Source organism: Silene latifolia, chromosome X (genome assembly GCF_048544455.1).
Source record: "Silene latifolia isolate original U9 population chromosome X, ASM4854445v1, whole genome shotgun sequence".
In the NCBI taxonomy this organism is placed as follows: Eukaryota; Viridiplantae; Streptophyta; class Magnoliopsida; order Caryophyllales; family Caryophyllaceae; genus Silene; species Silene latifolia.
In genome coordinates, this window is record NC_133537.1 from 334,759,488 (window position 1) to 334,784,691 (window position 25,204).

At 35.5% G+C, this 25,204-nt stretch overlaps 1 protein-coding gene across 1 annotated transcript; it reads left to right on the top strand.

Annotated features, from left to right (window-relative positions):
* Positions 1 to 424: 424 nt before the first annotated feature.
* LOC141618918 (guanosine nucleotide diphosphate dissociation inhibitor 2) lies at positions 425 to 9,963 on the top strand. The gene is made up of 13 exons (XM_074435976.1): positions 425 to 759; positions 4,260 to 4,322; positions 4,402 to 4,485; positions 4,579 to 4,686; positions 4,794 to 4,966; positions 5,990 to 6,101; positions 6,190 to 6,270; positions 6,411 to 6,473; positions 6,570 to 6,671; positions 7,316 to 7,440; positions 7,815 to 8,025; positions 9,452 to 9,526; positions 9,692 to 9,963. Exons 1-13 carry the CDS (start codon positions 673 to 675, stop codon positions 9,740 to 9,742), a joined length of 1,335 nt encoding a protein of 444 aa, XP_074292077.1. The 5' UTR covers positions 425 to 672; the 3' UTR covers positions 9,743 to 9,963.
* The last annotated feature ends 15,241 nt before the right edge of the window (positions 9,964 to 25,204 follow it).

Genomic DNA, 25,204 nt, shown 5'->3' on the forward strand with positions numbered 1-25,204 from the left:
CATTAACAATTGTAGATAATTAAAAATAAAATTCAAAGTTCATTTATTTATATACTCCCTCTATTTTTCTTTATATGACTTTCTCACATTTCGAGACACACACTTCTCCCTTCAATATTTCTCAAATTATATGCTTAAATGTAGTAATATATATACTCATATGAAAGAGTATTTCATAAGTAATTTAATGGTATAATTTTTATAATTTTGTACCAAATATTTTGTTGTAAATATTAAAGTCAAAGGCTCGCCTCAAAAAAACAAAACGTCATATATTAAAAAGTGGAGGGAGTACTATTATTAGCTCTAATTATTAAGTTTTCTACACATAACCATCTAAAATACCGTGCATTCGCACGAGCTCTACACTAGTTTTCATCTAAACCACTAGACTTAAAATGACTACTAAATTGACTTAAATCCTAAAACACCGCAAAGTGTGTGATGCTTCCCTCGATGTTCAAACAAAGAAAGCATCTTTGTTTATCTTAATTGTCTGTCTTATTCCTCTTTATTATTTACTTAGTCTAAATAAACAGATTATATAAATTGCAACCAAGCCCTAAATCAAACATTTCCTCTCTCATCTCAAGGGTTCTCTTTGTGGGTCTCTTCCATCTGAATCTCTCTTCTTCTCACTTTGATCCGAGTTAACTCAGTGCTAAATCCGGCATGGATGAAGAGTATGATGTTATAGTGTTGGGAACTGGTCTTAAAGAATGTATTCTCAGTGGTTTGCTTTCTGTTGGTGGTCTTAAGGTCTTTTCTTGCTTACCCTTCTGTTTATTTTGCTTAATTTTGTGTTTTGTTAAATTGGTTTGCAGGAATTATTCAGAAAGTTTGAATCTTTGATCATTTTATTGTTTAGTTTGTTTGATTGGGTTGTTTATGAGCAGATGAGTTGTTTGATCGATCCGAAACATGATCTTGTGCTGTTTGAATTTTGCTCATTTACTGTTTGAAGGATCATTGAAATTTGAGAAAGTTTCAATTTTTGACTATCAGATTATGGAAAATTGGATCATGTTTGCTTGTTTGATGGGGTTGAGTATTAGTAGATGAGCTGCTTTATCGTTTCGAAACTTGTTTTGCTTAGTATGATCTTATGCTGCTTGAATTTTGGTCATTTGTTGTTTGAAGGATCATTCAGAAAGTTTCTAACATTGACTAGGAAAGTTGGATCATTTGGATGTTTAACTGAAATGGGTTTCTGTTTGTTTGATTGATTGATTGGTGGGGGTGTGTATGAGCAGATGAGCTGCTTTATTGTGCTCAAATTTGTTGGGTTTTTTTAGTATGATCTTATGCTGCTTAAACTCTTCTCATTTACTGTTTGAAGGTTTGTTGAGAAAGTTTCAATCATTGACTATCAGATTATGGAAATCGGATCATTTTGATGCTTGATTGAAAGGGTTTTTGTTTGTTTGTTTGCTTGATGGGGTTGAGTATGAACATATGAGCTGCTAAGCTGCTTTTTTCGGCTGAAACTTATTTTTTTTTTAGTGTGATCTTATGCTGTTTTAAATTTGCTCATTTGCTGTTTGAAGGATCCTTCAGAAAGTTTCTAGTTTTGGCTATATCAGATTATGGAAATTGAATCATTTTGTTTATTTGAAATGGGGTTCTGTTAGTTTGTTTGATGGGGCTGTGTGTGAGCTGACGAGCTGATTGATTGCGCTGACACTTGTTGTTGGGTTTCTTAGTATGATCTTATGCTGCTTGAATTTTGTTCATTTATTGTTTCAAGGATCATTGAAATTTTTTGAAACTCTGACTATTGGTTTATGAAAATCGGATCATTTTTATGTTTGAAATGGGTTCCTGTTAGTTTGTTTGATGCGGTTGTATATGGGCAGATGAGCATCTGTATTGTGTTGGTACTTGCTTTTGGTGTTTTTCGTACGATCTTATGCTGCTTGAATTTTGCTCATTTACTGTTTGAAGGATCATTGGAATATTTTGAAACTTTGACTATCAGATTATGAAAACCGGTTCATTTTTATGTTCAATTGAAATGGGTTTCTGTTAGTTTGATGGTGTTGTGTATGAGGAGATGAACTCCTGTATTGTGCTGGTACTGGCTGCTTGAATTTTACTCATTTATTGTTTTTCGAATCATTCAGAAAGTTTCAAATTTCGACTATCAGATTATCGAACAGGTCATTCTAATTTCTAATTTAATTGGGTTTGTGTTATGTTTGATGTGGTTGTATGAGCAGATTGTGTTGGTAGTTGTTGCTGGTTTTCTTATAATGAGCTTATGTTGCTTGAATTTGGCTCATTTATTTATTGAGATGATCATGTAGTTCCTTGGATGGGTGTATTGGTTTATTCTTTTGTTCTAATTTATTGAGAATATCAAATCACGTTGACGAGTTCAAACAATGAATCCTGTAAATTGTCTGCAAGCCATGTTGGGACTAAGTTGCTAAAGTGTTGTTGTTGTATCGAGATAATCAAAGGGAACTCCAAATATAAGTTCATTGTGGTAGGTATCAGTGAGAGGTCAGAGGTTGTCCTGATCATGAGTAATGAGATAATAAATCTGGCGGTAGGAAGCAGTCTTAATCATGAGTAATGAGATTATAAATCTGATGGTAGGAAGTCATGGCCAGAGATATTTATTTGATTTTTTATGGGGTTCTTTGAATATTTTCAAGTGATTATCATAGAAATGAGGTGATTAGGGAGAAGGTGAGGGTGCCGACAATAGAGTACAAGATGGCGGAGAACCGGCTAAGATGGTTTGGTCATGTGAGAAGGACACCTATTAATGCACCATTTATTTAGGAGGCTCGAAACTTTGGAAACAAAAAAGGTTGATATGGGTAGAGGATGACCCAAAAAATGTTGGATTAAGGTGATTGGAAGGAGGCCTATTAATGCACCGGTTAGGAGGCTCAAAACTCGAGAAACAGAAAAGGTTGATATGGGTTATGGGTAGAGGAAGATAAAAAAAAACGTGGATTAAAAGGTGATTGAAAATGACATGAGATTCCTTGGAATTGAAGAGTGTATGATGACGGAGAGAGCATTGGGAAGGGAAGTGATACATGTGGATGATGTTTATTATTATTTTCTTTAATCGTGTTTTCTCTTCAAACTGTTATTTTTAATTATACTTTCAAATTTTTATTTTTAATTAGTGTTTTATATCAAAGTTTTTATAAAGGAAAACTGATAATTTTTTTAAATTTTTTATACCTATAGGCTTAACTTGACTTTTGTAATATTATGTTCCACCTCTCATTCGCCTTTTACCCTTCTTTATCTTATCTTTGCATTGTAAGGTTTACGACCACTTTGTGACGGTTCTAAAGGATGATTTATGTTAGCCGACCCCAAATCATTTTGGGATTAAGGCTCTGATGTTGATGTTGTTGTACCAAAATTGGTCAAAAGCACACTCTTTTTTGTTTGACGGTGTCCTGTGTTGTTGTTGATGATGGTGTAGGCATGTGTGGATCTTCCTGTGATGGTAGAAATATTGAGATGAACTGACTTGGCAATAATTCGAATACCCTTTCTTCACTTGTTGTAAGGATGGACAGTAGATGCATGTAGGCCAGCTTGTTATGGTTGTGTAGAGGTAGCGCTGAGGCACAACTTTTTGGCATGGAATTATTTTAGAGATCACTTGACCTCCTCTGTCCCAAAGATAACCTATGTGCCTTGTTTGAGGAAAATCCTGGTTGAAAAGTCCAGTGGAGGATAAAGTCGATTGGTTATACCAGGGAATATCTGTTGAAAGTTACGTAGTAATAAAAAGTAGTATTATGGAGGCTGTTTTTCTCAATTTGACGGTCAATCATTATTCACGCATGGGTTAGACTTAGAACTTAGAAGTATCCACTTGCCTCGGTCGTAATGTTCACATCCTTCAAGATCAACATTATGAAAATGCAAAATTTGTGCCTTTCTGGTACTGTCTGCTGCTTAGATGTAAACCCTTGTTTTATACTGTATGTAGTATAGATTCTTTCTTACTGTGCACTTATAATCTTGTGAGGTTGGCGTGATATGAATTTTTCTTTTAACTGTTGGTACTATGGATGTGTGGAGGGAAGGGTTATCTTGGTAAATTTTTTACTCCAGTTTGGACTGGGATTCTGATTGTGGTTGCTGTTTTCAGTTATATGGTGTTACGAGTCATAAAATAATTAGCCCTTTCTCTGTTGTCTATTTCATTTATTGTCCGTATGCTTTTTTTTCCGCTGTTTTGCAAAATAGGTTTTGATGAGCCTTGTTTTGCACAATAGGTTTTACACATGGATAGAAATGACTACTATGGAGGAGAATCAACCTCCCTAAATCTCATTCAGGTATTCTTCTTAGAAGATTCCGTATATTTTATAGAAGTTATTATAGCCATACTTACTGAGGCATTGTGTGCAATTGTAGTTGTGGAAGAAGTTTAGGGGTACTGAACAGCCTCCAGCACATTTGGGTCCCAGCAGAGACTACAATGTGGATATGGTGCCAAAGGTTTTTCTCATCCTTCGCCATAGTTTGGTTTATTTAGGATATTGTAATGTTTGCCTTTCTTTTGTCATCCTAATGTCGTTTTGTCATTCACAGTTCATAATGGCTAATGGAGCTCTTGTCCGGGTCCTTATACATACCGATGTCACAAAATATTTGTACTTCAAAGCGGTCGATGGTAGCTTTGTGTTTAACAAAGGCAAGGTATGGAGCCTGAAATGCTGTTTCGACTTTCGAGTTTGAGCTTGCTTTTACTTTTGACAGTGCGAGTACTTTAATTTGATAAAATTTCCGACTGGTGTATGCAACAGATTCACAAAGTTCCAGCTACTGATATGGAAGCTCTTAAATCTCCACTCATGGGGTTGTTTGAAAAGCGCCGAGCTCGAAAATTCTTTATTTATGTGCAAGATTATGATGAGAGTGATCCCAAGACACACGAGGGGTTGGACTTGACCAGAGTGACTACTAAAGAGCTTATAGCGTATGTCTTTCAACCTCTTCTTTTTGTCTCCTTTGTGCGCGGTGTATTAAGCCCCCTTGCTGCCCTTCCTGTAAGGGAAGTTATAGCATGTCTATACGTCATTTCATTTATCAGTTATAAACAATAACATTACTCCAATTCCTTGAGATTCTTCCCATAGCAAGGTAAGAGAGTACATGTACGCATCATAATCGTGCGTAAACCTAAAGTGTCTGTTTCTAAATGTATAAAATCAACGGACTGCTACAGTACATCGTCAAAGGTTCGTACAATTACAACAAATTCTCATATACGACCATCATCATATGATTATCATGAGATTGTACCATATTATGAGGTCGTTATTTGCTAGCTTTATTTTTTGTAGGTTAATAGTTAAAAGGGTGACTTCTATAGTTGAATTGGCTTGGGATCACATTACATTAATATGATACTGTCTCATTATTGTCATAGGAGACTAAATGACAATTTAATTAGCCATTTTGCTTTATTCCAACATATTTCCGTAGACAAAGAATAGTGAATCTTTGGCGCCACTGGAAATAAAAATTCTCTTATTTTTGGATCTCAAGAATTATCCATACAAACGTCTTCACCATTTCTTTTTCAGCGTAGTTAACAATATGCTTTTATCATCCTTTATAGGAACCCGGTCTTTCTGCTCCCTTTCTAGATATTTGAATGTATCTTGTGTTGGTCTCTCTGTGCATTTATGACTTTTATCTGTTTCACTGTGTGTGTGTGTGTGTGTGTGTGTGTGTGTGTGTGTGTGTGTGTGTCCTTTATAGGAACCCAGACTTTCTGCTCCCTTTCTAGATATTTGAATGTATCTTGTGTTGGTCTCTCTGTGGATTTATGACTCTTATCTGTTTCACTGTGTAACTTTTATCTGTTTCACTGTGTGTGCGCGCGCGCATATTGCACGATGCTTCAGCTTCAGATACGGAATTCTTCTTTTCGATGTTTATGACCATGTTCTTATTACGATTTCTACTGGCTGCCTGTCCTCATTTTGTTTTGCAGAAAGTATGGGCTTGATGACAACACTATTGATTTCATAGGCCATGCATTGGCGCTTCAAACAGATGACTGCTATCTGAATGAACCTGCACTAGAAACTGTGAAGAGGATGAAGGTAAGAATCTAGCTAACCAATGTCTATCCAACATGTAAGATCTTTTGAATCAATATGACGTGAACTGTTTTTATCTTTATGATTCCAGCTGTATTCTGAATCTTTGGCTCGCTTTCAAGGAGGATCTCCATACATTTATCCCCTGTATGGGTTAGGAGAACTACCACAGGTTCAGTTTTTTCTCTCTGTATCTGTGTCTGTTTTCAGCTGACTCTTTGATTATATTTTCAATGAATACCTTTATTTTATTTTAATTGCTCACTTTCGGACGTGGCAATTGTTCTGAAGTTATAACCATCTTTCATTCAGGCATTTGCAAGGCTAAGTGCTGTTTATGGTGGAACTTATATGTTGAGTAAGCCCGAGTGTAAGGTACATCTGCCTTCTTTTAGTAAATTTTCTTGTATTTTTTTTTATCCTGCACTGTTCAGCCTAGCTGCGGCAGTTGATGATCTTTCAAAATTTTAGGTTGAATTTGACGAGGAAGGTAAAGTTATGGGTGTAACATCTGAAGGAGAAACTGCTAAGTGCAAGAAAGTTGTCTGTGATCCCTCGTACTTGTCTAACAAGGTAAATTTTTTAGTGTTGGTGAAATATTCACATTTATATTATCAATTTATCGCCTTTGGATCATGTAATGATGTTTTCGTGCGCAATTACTGATTATTGACATGATGAAACAAAGACTTCTCACTCCGAAAATTCACTAAATAAAAAACTAATAGCACTTTACTTGTTTTGGCAAAACCCTCGGACTATCCTACTTGGATGCTAATAGCAGAAAAGTAACAAGGTGGTTGAGGTAAGGCGAATAAAGATTTTCGGGTTTATTGGTGATGTAGTATAGGAAGTTTGTACAACAACATTACCCTAGCGTGCCTCAAGAGACTCCTACAAATTGTGGAGTAGTTTGGTTGGGGGAGGGGGGTGTCGTATGTACGCAACCTTACCCTTGTTTTAGTAATACAAATAGGTTGTTATTGAATGACCCAAAATGAAAATTGCGCTGAAAATCGCATCCAATGACTGTTATTTCACAATAAAGAGAAAGGCAACTGGTTTGGTGAACCAAAACCAAAGAATAACTATCTTTGCCTCCTTTGGAATTGAGACAGTATCGGAAGTTTGTATGCTCTTTAATTTATTTTATTCTGTAATATACTATTTGACATAGGTTCATATAACTATAAACTATCTTATTTAACTGTGAGCAGGTGAGGAAAGTGGGTAAGGTTGCAAGGGCGATTGCCATTATGAGTCATCCAATTCCTAATACAAATGAATCACACTCAGTTCAGATTATTCTGCCTCAGAAGCAATTAGATCGCAAATCAGACATGTAAGTATTTACATATTGCAGAAGATAGATATATGGTGAGTTATGACTTTGAGGGTCCTCTCTTCAACTCCACTCGGAAGAGGACAAACGTATGAAAAAAAGAAATAGTTGGCGAATGAAATACAAAGGCAAGCAATTCTTAAAGTCTTTAATAGACAGGAGCATTTAATAGTCGGCAAATGAAATTACAATGGCTTGATGACGAAAGCATATAATACGAGTGTTTAGGATGTTAAGCCTTATGTTTCAACGTCTTTCTTTTCCACTTTAAAAATGCTACATATTGCAGTCTGAGCGACATAGCCGACATTGTTTGTGTTTTATCGCACTCATATATTCCAACTTCTAAGGTGTTAATGTATATATTCCTGCAGGTATCTCTTCTGTTGTTCGTACACCCATAATGTTGCTCCAAAGGGAAAATTCATTGCTTTTGTTTCGACAGAGGCTGAGACTGACAATCCTCAAACTGAGTTGAAGCCCGGGATTGACCTCCTTGGCCCAGTGGATGAGCTGTTCTTCGATATGTATGACAGATATGAGCCAGTCAATGAGCCTTCTTTGGATAACTGCTTTATATCAACGGTGTGAACTTCTACACTTCCTTGAACTTTTTTTTCTCTCTCCGAAGGGGAGCCTTGGCGCACCGGTTAAGGTGTTGCTTTGTGACTGTGAGGTCACGGGTTCAAGTCCTTGGAGCGGGAAGGCTTGCCCCAATTACACCCTTGTGGTGGGACCCTTTCCTGGACCCTCGTCTAGCGGGGACGCCATCGTGCACCAGGCTGCCTTTTTTTTTTAGGGTTATTTAATGACAATAATCCAACCTAAGGCTCCCCTTCCCCATTTAATCCATCCTATTGATTATCCCATATTAATCTTATCTTTGCTATAATTTATCTTATTTTACACCAACTTTTATGTTTACCGGCTGTGACAGGTTATGCTTACTTACTAGCAGGTTTTTTTTTTTTTTTTTTTTTTAAAGACTTCATCTTCCTGTTCTTCCTTCATCTTCAACCTTCCTTTTATCTTCTCCATTTTATTCACCACCATGGCTGCCAAATCACCCAACACCAATTTGACCACCATTTCCCCAAATCACCCTACCATTACCATTACCTAAAGCCTTTCGACCTCCATGCTAATAATCACTCTCCTCTAATGGCCATATACCACATGACCCACTCACCCTCGCCTTACGAATCCTCACCGTCCGACACGGCCACCAGCAGCAGCCACCCCAACACGAATACACTACGCAAAGCATCACCCCAATTTCAACCATTGAATTCGCACACCATCACACCATATAAACCATCTTATACACCACTAGTACCAAATCCCCTCACAACCCTTACGCACCACACCTTCAAGCCATCATCGTTCACCATTAACAAGAGCACCATCTTCAACTAGCGAGCACTTTTCATCAATCAAACACCATCATTCACGCCACCAACAGTAGTGCGAATTTTCGAAACCCTAGATCCCTAATTCAATTTGGGGGTAAATTTTAATTTAGGTTTTGGGTGATTGTGTGGTGATGGTGTTAATTGGAGAATGAAAATGAAGACATAAGGAGAAATGGAGAAATGATACTAATAATGAAGAAAGAAGAAGAAATTGAAGATGGTAAAGAAAATTAAGATGATAATGATAATGATGGAGAACAAGATCTGGGCAAATGAAGAAAAAATTGGAGAATGGAAATGAAGAAAGGAAAGAGACGAAAGATAAAGAAGGTGTTAAATAAAGGGGTGACCTGTTTAACAGGTTGCCCTTCCAAAAGATCAAAATAAGATAAATGATAGTAAAGATAAGATTAATATGGGATAATCAATAGGATGGATTAAATGGGGAAGGGGAGCCTTAGGTTGGATTATTGTCATTAAATAACCCTTTTTTTTATGTAGTATTTTTTTTCGAGCAAAGTCTATGTAATTGTCCATATTGAATTGGTAATATTAGTGTTTTTCCTCATTACATTTTTTGTTGTGTGTTTTTAATGCAGAGTTATGATGCTACAACACACTTCGAGTCAACAGTCACAGATGTTCTCAACATGTATACATTGATAACCGGAAAGGTATTATTAGCTGGAAACTCTTTTGCCCTTTCTAGTTTTCAGAAATTTTATTAAAACTTCTTCATTCTACTCATATGCTATTAGCTTTGAATTTGTTCCGAAAAAGCGCTTAATGCATATATGTGTAAATGCAATATATGACTGAGATCCTGACTGGAAATGTAGGTTTTGGACTTGAATGTGGATTTGAGTGCTGCAAGTGCTGCTGAAGAATGATGAACCGGTCAACTCATTACTCGAAATAAGCTCGTGTATCTTCATGTTCTCAGAACTTCTTTTTTTAAAAAATTTCACAAATTGTCCGATGGTAGAAATTGACAGTGTTACCTTGTGTTTAATTCCCTTTTATACTGGGAATGGCTTGATGTGTTTGTTGGTTTCATTTTCACCCTCCCTTTGTAAAAAACACACTTTTATGAAACTTGAAGTTTTTACCAGTGTCTATTTCTCAAATCGAGTGAATGCAGCTGAACTAAATGATGAATGCTGAGCTAGAATTGTAAGCGAAGCCTTCCTTGTAGTTGTAGTCCAAACGTGCTCGATTAGTTATGTTCGATCCTTCCTTTTCTGAAGCCCGGCCTGGCCCAATGAAATTGTTTTGACGAAGGGTTGACAATCCATGCTCTACTGATTAGTCATTAACTCATTACTCTTGGCTTCAGAAGAGGTATATTATCTCATTCTGTTACGCTCGTAGGCTATGGGGTGGCTCGTTCCGAACTTGTTGGTTGAAGTCCACTAGTCCAGTGACTTGTGGACGTTTGGATTACAAATTTACAACTACAATTCCCTTCGTCAAAACAATTTCATTGCTTGTGCCTCCCACGAAACATTGTCATGCTTGTGAGTTAGGAAAACTATCAAATTACCCTTTTCACTTCTATTTCATCTACTTCGTCCGCATTTGACATCATTCACAGTGACTTATGGACGTCACCCATGTTCAGTTCCATGGGTCTTAAATATTACCTAACATTTCTAGACGACTTTACTAATTTCCTTTGGACTTTCCCATTAAAAACAAAGTCACAAGTCTTCACCATCTCTAAATAATTTCACACATTAATTCTCACTCAATTTGAACGAAAAATTAAAACTTTGTAATGCGACAATGGTAAGAAATTTGACAATTTTCCCTTCCACGAGGTTTTCGCTGACCATGGCCTAAGAGCCGCCTCCTCGCCCTTAACGACCCCAACTGGAAACAAGCTATGATCAAAGAGTACAATGCCTTAATTAAAAATAAGACGTGGGTACATGTCCCTCGACCGTCACATGGTAATATCACCCGTTCTATGTGGTTTTTTCAACATAAATATAAATCTAACGGTGATTTTGAGGACGCAAAGCTCACATTGTTCTCAATGGCAGGTCTCAACAGGTTGGCATTAATTGTTAGCTCCGTCGTCAAACCCGCTACAACCCGGACCGTGCTCGCCATTGTTATATCCAATAAATGGTCCATCCACTAGCTTGACGTAAAGAATGCATTTCTTCACGGTAATCTCGCGAAAACGGTATATATTAAAATATTGAGTTGAAATATTGAGTTGAAATTGTCATGAACAGAGTAATCCCTCGACAGACGCCCTCTGTGAGTGGTGCGGAAAAGAATACTCATCTATCGTATTTGCCATGGAAACAAAAACCGGTGCAACAGAATTGACAAAGGTTAGAAATAAATGTGATTTTACTGAAGGATTATGTGGGTAGAGTAGCCTTTTCAGAAGGACTTAGCCTTTCGCAGTGCACAAATTGTTGTATAAGGCGGTCTTATAGTATAAGACCAGCCCATTAAATAAAAGCCCAACAAAAAAAAATACATGAATATCAAGAAACTGTTTGTCTAAAAATATCAAGAAACCAACTCCAACACTACGTCTGCTCTTCACTTCTTTTAACCTCTCGTGCGTTTGTCTCCGATCAAATATTGATGCTAACTCAGTGTCTGGCCTCAGCCGCGACTACCTTCTTCGCATAACACCTTCACACAAATAAATATTCATCTCAAAACCATAAATTTCTTATTTAAAAAATTAGATTTTCAAACTAAAATTGGTAGTTGTTATTAGATTCGGTTTTCAAACTATAATTGGTAGTTGTTATTAGATGATAAAAAATTAAGCAATATTCTAGAAATGTAACAAAAAGAAACGAGATAACTTACTTCTCTCCATAATCATATACTCCGTAGTGTTTATGCTAAAGTAAAGAGTTCTCAAGTTTAAAGTTTGAATTAATTATGCAGTAGAGATTTGAAGTACATAATATTCTCACATAAAATTCAAAGTAGTCAATATAAAATTAGGGGTATTCAAATTAAAGCAATTAGTTAAAAATGAATAAGGTAGTTATTGAATTCATAAAAAAACCCCATAAATATTTAACTTGTAAACTCAAAAGTATTCAATACACTAGGTGGTATCCCGCGCTTCGCGCGACCTGTTTTAAAATTTTATTATTATAATTGAAGACAAATAATATAATTCATATATGACCTTTAATATTTTTAGTTATAAAAAAAAATATACTAATTTTTCTCAAATTTAATTTTTTTTACATTTTTCAGACCCACTATTTAATACTGATGTAAAAATATGTTCGTTATTGGAAAAATATAGCTAATAAATAACACTGTATTAAATTATTGTTCATATAATTGTACTTTATACCTTATATCAAGACAATTTGTCACCAGCCACTACATTGCATTCTCAATATGTAGAATATTGAGTAACCTTCTCAATTTTTTAAAATTCAACTATTGAAAGCCGAGAAATGACATGTATTAAATAGAGCCATTAAAATGTATACTCCTGTATAAAGATGTAGAAACATTACTATATAGTGGTAGCACTTAAAATTATATCGGTATCAACTATTTTATACGGTAGATTTTGTTTTCTCAGTTTGCATAAGACGCAAACACAAAACTATACTTAAAATTTAAATTTTGTTTGCACAAACACAAAACTATACTTGAAATTTAAATTTTGTTTGCACGGTTATAATCTCATTCCGTACATTTAAGATTAATAATAAGCATAATGAAAACAAAGTAAATATACAAAATTGAAGATTTACTATTTTTTTTTGGCGTATACCAACTCGATTGTTTTTACGCCATTTCATGAGGCTGTTATGAACTAGTTCATCACTTGTAGCTCTTGTTATACGAAATCGCTAGCCATCTATTACTTTTTATACTACTCGAATCCATTGAAATTTTTAGTTTTAAAAATAACATATTAAACATATGTAGTATTAATAATGAATAAGAGCAATTCAAGAGTGACAATTTGATAGTTTGACCTCCATTCTATTATAAGAAAAGTAAAACCTCTAATCTCAAAAAACTTTCATGCTTGGTTGTGATTCAACTTTGCTATTAATCTACAATATGACCTAGTATAAATGTATAATGTATAGTATTGAAGATGTGCTCTAGAATAAGACTAATGTAAGGTATTAAGATACTTCGATACCCCGTATCACTGAACAATTAACGAATCAAAATACACTTATCCCATTGTATTGTTTATTTGTTTCATGGGAACTATGACCAATAATTCCAACGATCGCGGTGAAATCAAGGGTTCTCATCTGTGGTGCAGTTAGCCGCCATGTTGCTCGGAGCGAAGGGTTCAGTGATGTTGTTTAATGAATCATCTTGATTTTAAATGATGTCAAATCAATGACCAAGACATATGACAGAAAATGATCGTATGATTCAAGAAATATTCAGTTTGTAGATGTTAATGTGACTACTGTAAATGCTTAGTTTTTATTTGACTTTTGCAAATCTTTAGAAAAAAATGGAGAGAGAAGAGTGTGACTCAAATTTGATGAGAGAATATAAATTTATAGAGTAAATATGTGCATGACAGAAGGTAGAAAATGAAAATATATGGTACATTCAATGATGATCCATTACTCTTTTGAATTAAAAATTCGGAAATTGTGCTTTGAATATTTGACATTTTTTACTTTGAATATTTGACCTAAGTAGTACACTGTACATATAATACTCCATATATACATTGGGAATGTGTATATAGTTGTAGCCCTCACTACCCCATAGTCAATCATACAAATTTGCACATACTAATTGGAAGTACTCTTTTTATTTTCAATAAATTATTTTAACCCAACTTCATATATAGAATAAGATTGTTCAAAATAATATAATTCATATTATTATAATTGATGAAAAATAATTTTATAATTCATATTTTAACCCAACTTCATATATAGAATAAGATTGTTTAAATTAATTCTTTTAGGTTTAACTTCAAAGTTTTAAAATAAAATACATACAATTTTAATTAAAACTAATAAGTGATAATTAATTATGCATGATCAATATTTTATAAATAAATTTGTGACTGATCAAATATCATATTAATTAAAATAAAAGTTATTCGAATAATGCAACAATCAACACTAAGTTCTCAAAATATATCATTTCATGATACGTTATGTTCAAAATCAATTAAAATTGTTCAAAATTATGTGAATATAATATTATGTAATTTTTAATTTTTTATGTATAAAGTGTATGTGATATTTATGTATCAAATATATAGGTTCCAAACTCAACTTATTCAAATGTTTTGATTATGCCTTGCATGTGCTATGTGCCAAACATATTGTAAAAAAATTTGCACCTTTTATTTTTAAACAACTATATATAAAGATATTTAAGAGTTTACCTATAAATAAAATAGGTTGAAATTTCTCAAATATTATTTTTTTGTGGTTTAACTTCAAAGTTTTTAAAAGATAACATATAAAATATTTAACTAAAAGTAATATTTAGTTAGTCATAATCAATATTTTCTACTTGACGTATACATATTTAATTGAGGATATTAAAGAAAAATTGTAAAGTGTTTTCTACTTTTTTATGTCGTTTATAATACTATATTACTTAATAATTATTATTTTTGTTTTGATTATTCAAATGCAATCGTGATCATTGTGTACATACATACTCGTACACATACTCGTTATCACACTATATAAACCTACCAAAATCTCGATCATATGTATTCAATTTCTCGCAATATAATTTTTTTCATTCCCACACTATAAAAACATATCTCTTAGTAGTTTTCTTTAAGTTTTGTTTTTAATAAATACAATGACTCTTCCAACTTAATTTTTCTTAATGGATTTAATGGACTAAGTTTTATAACTTTCTCAAAATATTTTTTTTACGTAAATATAAAACATTGTGACACACTCAGTTTTATCATCTCTACATATCAAAATATTTCAATAAATGTAATGAAAATTATACTCATATGAAAGCATTTTTCGGAATGAACGTATTTATTTACATTTTAGAATTTTTATCAAATTTTTTTTTATATAAATTTAAATCAAATCATCGTAATTATTATATGTAATTTTATAATACATTTATTAAACTTTAATTAATACTTTGCTGAGATTTATGTAGCATTTATTATGTTTATATTTAATGTTCAGCTGTAATTAATACTTGTATTTAATGCTGGGTTGACATGTGGCGCATCCACAGCGATTCAACCCAGTTTTATATATATATATATATATATATATATATATATATAAGATATACATGAGTAATCAAGTTAAAACCGTTTGATTTCAAACCTGGTTGTTTGTAATCTTCATCACCGTGGCTCGGAAGAGGGCATCTCCAGACCTTCCCGACTTAGCTATAGAAGAAAGGTTGAATCGTTGCCGTCGACGTTACAAACTATTGGGGAAATGACGAAAGTAATGTCGGAAAGGTGGTGAATTTGGTGATTACAGGGCATTATGCCGTGATGGGGTGGGGGCGAAGGAGGTTGTGGGGATGAGTTCGCCGGCGATGAGATTGATGGGAATTGGGATATGATGAAACAAAGGTGAAGGAAGTTGAGCAGTTTGAGTGCTCTGGGTTTTACACCTTTACATACGTTTGTTTTTAATTGTCTTTCTCTTTAGTTGGCTAACTCTCTTATTGGACCCGTCCTATGCTATAAGACGGTCCTATAGGAGAGTTACTGTTGGCGGTGACAATTTCAATAGTCCTATTAGTGTGGGAGTACGATGACATTAGAATTTGTCTATTGATGAATGATATTTCATGGGAAGGGAACTACTGTTGCACTTTACTTGGCTAGGTTAAAGGTCGGTAGCAATAAGGAAATAACTTTTGTATCTGATTTTTTACAAGCTATTTTGGACTCGGTGGAAGTTGATTTGAAATGAAAGCACTCTTCCCGCCTTTACTTTTAGAAAAAAAGGTAATGTATAACATAATACTAAACGCTTGCTTGAGATCATCAAAACGAAAATAGATAAAAATACAAATGAAATGTTTACCTCGGCATCTTTGAGTTTCTTTACCTCCACCAAAGGGGCAAGAAGATAATTTTTTCGGAGTATACTCCGGGATCCTCAACATAATTAAACAGAGCAGATTCACAAAATTTAGTTTTCGGGGTCATTGCATCTGACAAGTGTTGAGTAGAAAAGCGTGGTATTAACTCCGTTCATTCTTTAAGACTTGCTACATTATGCTTTGCTTGTATGATATCAATTAAAGTCATCCTTATACATTGTCATCAACTTCTAAGCACAAAATAAACAAATAGTTCATTTAGAAAATACAAAATTGTTAACATTACAAACAACCACAATGGAATAAAAATTTAAACTTTGTTAAAAAAGATTCAAACTTGAACCTTATTCAACATTTATGACGAGCTAATTTTGATTTTATCGAGAGTAATATTATTGTGAATGTCGATCGTATATACAACGTTTCTTAAGCATACCAAAAATCACCGCTCATGCACATTATTATTATTATTATTATTATTATTATTATTATTATTATTATTATGCATGCTTGATGTTTTTGAAGAGGAACTTAACTTTGTCATACCTTCAGGCACGTCGATTTGATGCTGGGCAGTTGGATCATATGTACCAAAAATGACATAAATGGAGGATCGTTTTTGTTAGCCATGGGGAGGAATGAAAGAAAAATGCAAAGGTGAAGAGAAGGAAAAAAAAAGGGAGAGTTGAGTGAGGGTGTGTGACAGGACAAGGGTTGGGACTTGTGAGGGGTTTACTTATAGGAGAGGGTAGTAACACAACCTAAAATATATCGTTAAAGTTAACGGGCTGTCGTTAGAGTTAACGGAGAACTAAATATGTTACTATTATTTACTTTTCTAATGTTGAATAATTCAACAATTATTAGTCACCAAGTGCGGCACATAGGCATTGTATTATTCTCAGCAAGCCAAGGTTCAATACAACTGGTATGAAACACATGACCACAACTTAACGCTTTTAGTGCAACACCTATATAAATTACGAGAATTCATTACGGTGTAGCTAGTACTGAGTTGTAAAACAAGTAGTAAAACTTGTTAAAAGTCAACCTTACTCCATCCCAAAGGAAAAAAAATACATATACATAAAAAAATCATTATCTCAACCAAAAATGGTGTCATTAGCTACCAAGCAACAAGTATTCATACAAATACACACAATTATACAAAAAAACACAAACTTTAGGTTTAAAAAAGATACAATTATTTGTGATTTAACAAGGAAAAGATGTAATCTTTGAACAAAGAGGTCATTCGAAAGTAGAACACAAAATTTAAACATGAAAGCAGGCTGGAGCTAGTAATTATGAGGCTTACTGGAAGAATTTTCTAAGATCATTAATAATTGATAATAAAACAAACGAAGGATCCCTTCAAAAGCTACATGAAGATAGCGATAATAGGACGAGTCGAATTGTCAGATCATGTTTTGAGATCCCTAGTTTATAAGAAAAATAGTTTTCTTTGGTTTCTATTAGATTGATTTTCGATTATTCATAGCCTTTGTAAGTGTCGTATGGCGATCTACAAAAAAAAATAATAATAATAAAACAATAGGAAGAATGAAAAAAAGAAAAGAAAATGGCAAACAAAAAAAACTTAATAATAACAATAGTTGTCCCAAAATACTAATAAACTCATAATAAAATTGTGACAAAATAGTAATAATCGTGGCAAAATTCTATTAAATTGTGGTAAATGTGAAGAGGTTAAATAGTGAGATACGGTAATATCTTAGGATTCATAAATAACTGGTGGATTCAAATTCATGTGAAATCATTTATAGAAGTGTGATCATTAGATGATTAAAATGCATGCACCATGAATGTAGATTAAGGTGCAATTATTTGCAATCAAAAAATATTTATTTGAAAATATTAATTGAAAAATTTATATATGTCCGATTATAAACTTGGTCGAGCTATTATTCTACATCACTTTTACTTACGTGAAATAAAAATTAACTCTTCTTCCGTTATAAAAATGAGCCTGCATTTTTAGTTTGAAAATTGTCTTATAATTTAATATTTGACTTGTCTTTTTATTATTAATCAATTGACATCATTCGAAAATAAACATTGAAATTGATAAAAAAAATAAAGAAAATTTGAATTATGAATGAATATAATACGTTTCAAATTTTATTTTATTTGACTTTTAAGATGTATGCAATTATTTGTTTTAATACTCTTTGTCTTAGCAGACTTTTTTTCTTCACTCTTCTCACCTCCTATTTTAGCTATTTTAGTGGATTCAACGGTCATGTTGATAACATGTTCGGTTATGATCTTGTTGTTTTTTGTCAATTTTGATGTAGAAGACTTTGCAGCACCTTTCTGCTTAGCTTTAAAGTTCAGATGAGCAAAAATTCTGCATCCGTTGAAAACAGATGCATACAAGGGCTCCACAAGTTCATAATCGGACATCTGTAAATTTTTTTAATTAAATAAGAGTGCTGAAGTATATAGAGAGAAAACGGCAGTCGTTAATGACTACTGAAATCAAGGTGAAATGGGATGGGGTGCGTAACAGGCGTAGTAGAAGAACATAACATAAGAGCAAAGGATGAACCTCGGGAAACTTTTTCTGGATTATTGGGAAACATTCTTAACAAAGTTATGCACTCTGCTTCTTATACATGTTAGGATCATCCCAGCCAGGTGGATGCCTAAAGTTGCCAAAAGACAAGATATATTAATTAAAACAGAATACTCTGTATATGAGGATGAGTCGATGACAAAGGATAACGACTGGTGGTAATACAAAGATGAAACTTACAACAAGAATTCATCCATTTCCTTCCGATTTGCTGCATACTCTTCATAAGTCATATACGAATAGAAAGTTGCACCATCCCTGGAATATATTACAAAACAATGTGTGCTCGATCACTTCAATGTTTCTTCATTATTTAGACAGATAACACGTCTTCTCATAAAATACAGTATTACTCCGTTTTGGTTAAACATGATTAACAAAACCTTTTGAAAGAATGACACCCATTTCTAATACTTCAAATGATATCAGAGCGGTGGATAGTATACGGCCTTAAGCAAAATAAAGATAAACTAGCCTTCAAGCTGGAGATAGTATACGACCTTCCCTTCACTTCCTCTTTCCAATCCCCTCCATTTGCCACCATTTTTATAACCAAACAAGGCTGATATGAGATCTACACTGCCATGAGGCATAACAGCAGGGCGTCTAAGACCCCGTGCAACCACGGGCGGAGGAACCGGGCCTCCAATTTTGGACATCGAATTTACAAGCTTTATTGATGAAATTCAATATAAACATCGAAGTATAGTAAACTTGTACATTCATATTAGGGGCCTCATTTTTTTGCAGTGTCCCGGGCCTTCGTTTGTTACAAGACGCCCCTGCAAGATGGCTATCAATATTCAATACAGCTTTACGGCCTTACAACTTTGTTTAGATACAACATGCGACCCCAAGACAACGGAGGCCAGGATAGTATACGGTCTTGTTTCCTTTCCCTCCCTTCCCTTTTCTTCCAAAGTATTCCATCTAAACAACGCCTTAATGTCGCAGCACCATACTATTCTGTATCCAACAAGAACCCGGAGGCTAGGATGACAATTGGAGGAATAAAATTCTATAGAAACCATAAGATTAAAGTTCATAATGACAAATACACAGATTAAATCGATCAAAAGAAATTAAAGCATATATGAAACTCAAGCATAATCCTATATTGAACCTATAAGCACGAGATGGTCTTGCTTAAGACCGTCTTAACTTAAACCTCTCACTAACTCCTTTGATTTTGACCTCAATTTTAATCGGGGCGAGATTTATCTTAAGTTAGACGATCATAAACAAGAAATGGTGTAAACGCAACTACGTCCATAAAACCCTAACACGACAGAAGAATGATAGATTAAAATCGATAAAAGAGAAATGAAGATGAAGATATTAATAACAAGAAGTATGTAGAAGGAGGAATACGAACCATGTGATTTTATTGAGCTTACGTTTCTCAGTTGATCGACTACTATGTCGTTTTCGACATCGAATTCCAGAAAGTTCACCATCATAATCGCTCGATTCACGGTAATCAACACCCTTGACGACTTCCATTGTATATATAGTAATCGACAACTAATCATAATTTCAAGAAATCCCCAATATGATCAGTTTATCCTGTTCTTTAATGAAATATTGTACCTTCCAAATTTAATGTTATTTGATTGTTAAGATGTATGCAGTATTTGTTTTAATTGTGATTCATGTTGATTTGTCTTCGTAGTTGGTAAACAATACTGTCTAATTATGTTTCCGTAAATGATTAGAAGTAGCATCGTCTTTCAGATTGTAAAGACAATGACAAACATCTGAACTTTTAAGGACTTCACTCCTTAATTTACATACAAACAATGCAGTGTTTTTTCCCCATCCGTGATCTTAAGCGACTCCACTTGGCATAAAGCTCGTTCACATAAACATCATATTGGACCTCATCATTTACGTACCGATCAGCATAGTAAGTGTTGTCATCTTCATCTTCTGTCTCATCATCAATTTCAACGACAGGCTCGGGTGGTGAAATTAACTTAGGCTCACATACAAGTACGAAATCAGATTTTATGCCTTGCAACTCCATTTCCAAAGGATTGCCATTCTCGATATCATAAACCCATAGCTTTTTATCATTCAAATAAACCAATAACTCCCCACTCGGCATAAATCCTAGGACATTCATATACCTTATCGATCTACAACCGTTAACCATATTAATGCGTGGAAACGTGTACATGTTACTCCACGATTCTGAATTTCCGTACTCTTTCATCACCCAAACCTCTAAATTTTCACAAGCGATATCATGTAGAACACAACCAAGTTGATTTTCTCCATCTAATGTCGCTAAACCGAGCATTATTTTATCGTTACTCCCATCCGGCCGTGCCACTTTTTTAAACTTCTCTTGATTCAAATCGAAGTATACAATATCTTTTTTAACAATCGGATCTACAAAATCGTAGTATTGGATAACCCAATGAGGTAAACCACGAATAACCTTACCTATATCTCCACGGTATAATTTCCTATCATATAACCGGAATTCAGTCCGGATAAAATCTAGTCTTTCACTACGGTACTTGAAATTGTAAAAGTAAACGTCCATGCATCCGTTACCTCCATACCATATGTCAACGTCGAAATTTGCCCGTGTAACAGGGCGGCTTTGATACTCAAACCCAATCACCGCAACATACTCATCCTTACTACTATCGTAACACAACCCAAATAAAAAGCGATGGGCAAAATTACTTTCAAAGTCAAGTACCGCATTTTTTTTAACTCGAATAAATGATTGTTCTTTAGTTAAAGGGTTCCACAATATCAACTTCTTATTATACAATATAGCTACCAAACCATTACAAGATCCCAAAAGTGTTGCGGACTCTATTTCACAGTTCATAGACTATATATCTGAGGTAGTACCTCTTATTGTTTATTTCCTGAGTTTTATTTTAAAGTTTTTGAGCTCTGCTTTAGTATAAAGTTTTTAAGTACATTTACTAAAACATTACACTAAAAAAATATAATATTGCTCAAAAATTATATTTATAAATGGCAATATGCTCAGAAGAAATGTGTATATGCTCAAAAACAACAAGGTCTGAGGTACTACCTCAGATGCGTAATCCTTTTTCTCCTCTATTTCATAAGGTTTTGGTCGTTTTTGCATATAATATTCCAACGGGTCAGTATCGACTATATTACCATTACTAGGACTTACGGTGTAGAAATTAAATTCATACCAAGACTATAACTGTATTTGTGTTTGAACAAGATTAAAAGATTACCTTCGATTTGACGAAGATTTTTATGATAATAATCCATGAATTTGGGAGACGATATTATGAAATTCCATGTCTTGCAAACTGATTTGGATCGCACCATGGCCTTACAGGGTAACTTGAATAATATATCTTCGATGATATTTTCGGCAAGGTACGACAATGGATTAATTGTTGATTCAATTAACGTCTCATATCGCCGCCGTCGTTGTTTTCCTTTGTAGTTTCGGTGCCTCTTTGTCATTTTTCGGTGTGAGAAAATTAATTGAGTTTAGTCGTAGGTTAAGATTTTTCAACATCTCTATTGCGCACTCATAGCTAGGGGTGCTAAGTATAAGAGTTATAAGAAAATATGAATTGTATTGCAATTAACAGTGAATGAATTACATATTATATGCAAAAACGACCAAAACCTTATTCCTGCAAAAAAAAAATTACATCCTATATATACTAGAATACATGAGTAAATAAGTTAATAAAAGATAATAGCAATCCCACTAAAGAAGGAGTATATACGTATGATTGATATACATAGAAGATTTGATTAGTTGGTTTCCTAAGTTAGAGGAGATCAATTAGGAGGAATATCTTCAATTAGCATCTTTGACTTTTGGTGATTGATTATCTTTGACATTCCCGCTCAAGATGGACGGTCTTTGACGAAGTCCGATCTTGGACGATAATTCTAGAAACCGAGGCTTGTGGAGTGGTTTCGTCAGCGCATCTGCAAGTTGATCGGTGCCGTTTAAATGTTGTATACGAATTGTACCATTACGCACCTATTCCTTGACAAAATGGAAGGCCAATGCTATGTGTTTCATGCGAGAGTGAAAGACGGGATTGGCCGAGTAATGAGTAGTGCTTAGGTTATCACAGTAGATAGTGGGCGGTTGGGACACGGAGATACCAAGCTCTAATAGTAACGATCGAAGCCATGTAATTTCGGAAGTAGTGTCAGCAACACCTCTGAACTCGGCTTCAGTCGAGGACAAGGAGACAACTCTTTGTTTTCAAGAGGACCATGAGATGGGATTAGAACCAAGATAAACAATAATACCAGTAGTGGAGACACCATACTCAAGGTCACCACCCCAATCTGCATCGCAAAACCCATGTAGGCATAGTGGTGAATTAGCAGCGAGATGAAGACCCAGGTGAAGCGTGCCTGCTAGGTAACGAAGCAACCTTTTTAGGGCTGCCCAATGAACGGTGGTGGGGTGGGTGAGAAATTGGGCTAAGCGATTGACGGGAAAGGCGATATCGGGTCGGGTAAGCGAGAGGTATTGAAGGCTACCGACTATAGCACGGTAGTCACTTTCGTTTTCAATAGGGAGATTGGGTTGTTTTGTGAGGGAAGGGTATGGTAACATGGGAGTAGGAACCGGTTTACTGTTGTGCATATTATGCTTTTGTAGGAGATCATGCAGGTACTTCGATTGATTTAGATGTAACCCAGTTTTAGTGGGGGTTACTTCTACACCAAGGAAGTAGGATAGGGGACCGAGGTGTTTAAGAGAGAATCGGGTCGAAATTTGGGTGATAAAGTCGGATATTTGGGTTGTATTGGGTCCGGTGACAATAATGTCATCGACGTAAACTAGGACAAATAAGTGTTTGGATGGTTTTTTACAAATGAAGAGAGATGGGTCGGCTGAGGAGTTGGTAAATTCATTGGTGATTAAATAATTTTTCAGTTCCGTATACCATGCTCTCGGTGCTTGTTTGAGACCGTAGATGGCTTTGGAGAGTTGACAGACGTGGTCGGGTTTGTCGGGGTTTATAAAACCGGGGGGGTTGGCTCATAAAGACTTTTTCTTCAAGGTGACCTTGAAGGAAGGCATTATTGACATCAATTTGGTGAAGATGCCAGTGGTTTGTGATAGCTAAGGTAAGGATGAGTCTAATGGTGGTGGGTTTGATAACGGGACTAAACGTTTCGGAGTAGTTAATGCCGGGACGTTGATGGAAGCCTTTAGCTACAAGACGGGCTTTGTGTTGCTTTAGGCTACCATCGGGATTGTATTTAATGCGAAACACCCATTTGCATCCAACAACATTTTGGGCAAGAGTGCGAGGAACGAGAGTCCATGTATTATTACGGAGTAAAGCTTGGTACTCGTCCACCATGGCATCACGCCATCGTGGGTCGACAAGGGCCTGTTTTGTGGTGGTCGGAGTGATATGGACAGTAGCTAGGTTGGCGGTTTTCGCATACTTGGGATTGGGCTTAATGATATTGTTGCTAAGCCGAGTACGATGAATTGGTGGTGGTGGTGGTGGGGGTGGGGGTGGGGAGGGACTGGTACGGGGAGAGGGCGTGTGGGAGATGCTGGGTGGGGTTACAGTGGTGGGGTCGGTCTGAGTGGGGGAGTGGACTGTGGCGATGTGTCAGAGGTGGTGGGGGTCGTAGGAGAGGATGGGGAGGCTGGCGAGATAGGGGAGGGAGGGGAGTCTGGTTGCGGTGGGGGGAGGGGGGGTGGTGATGGGAAGGTCAGGGATGGTTGGTGGGAGGAGGGGAATGGTGAGGCTACACCAATTGTCGGGAGAAGGCAGAGGAGAGGTGGTGCGTTTGGTAAGGTCGAGGTAGGGGAAGGAGTTTTCGACGAACCGAACATGCCGGGAAGTGTAGGTTTTGGCAGTGAGAGGATCATAACACATGTAGGCACTTTGGGTCATGGAGTAACCAACAAAAATACATGGAGTGGATTTGGGTTCAAGCTTATGGGCCGTATAGGGTTTGAGCCATGGGAAGCATAGACACCCAAATGGTCGAAGTTTATGGTAATTCGGTTGTTTGTGGAATAGTTTTTCATAGGGAGACATATTTTGTAGAGTAGATGTGGGGAGACGATTAATAAGGTACGCGGCCGTAGATAAAGCCTGCGGCCAAAACGTGGTGGGTAAACGGGCTTGGGTGAGAAGAGCAAGACCGGTTTCGACTATATGACGATGTCGTCGTTCAGCGAACCCGTAATGCTCGGGTGTGTGTGGTGGAGAGGTAAGATGCGATATACCGGAGTCAAGAAGGGATGGGTTTAATTTTATATATTCTCCTCCATTATCCGAGTAAAAGCATTGGATTTTTGTATTAAAATAATTTTCGATAATGGCCTTAAAACGAGTAAAAATGGAGGTTGTGTCGGATTTATTTCGAACAGGATATAACCAAAAGTAGTGGGTAAAATGATCAACAAATAAGACATAATATTTGAAATTGTCATTGGACATAATCGGTGAAGTCCAAACATTGGAGTAAACGAAATCAAACGGTGCGTTGGAATTAATCGTAGAAACGGAAAATGGAAGTTTGTGACTTTTATTGATTAGACAATCAGAACAATACGTAAAATCTGAAATGCATAAATTAAGAGAGCTATTGAGTTGCTTGAGTGTGGCGAGGGAAGGGTGTCCTAGCCGGTGGTGCCAAAGGTTGAATTTGGTGGTGCTAGCCGAATGTGCTTGAGGCGGGTGAG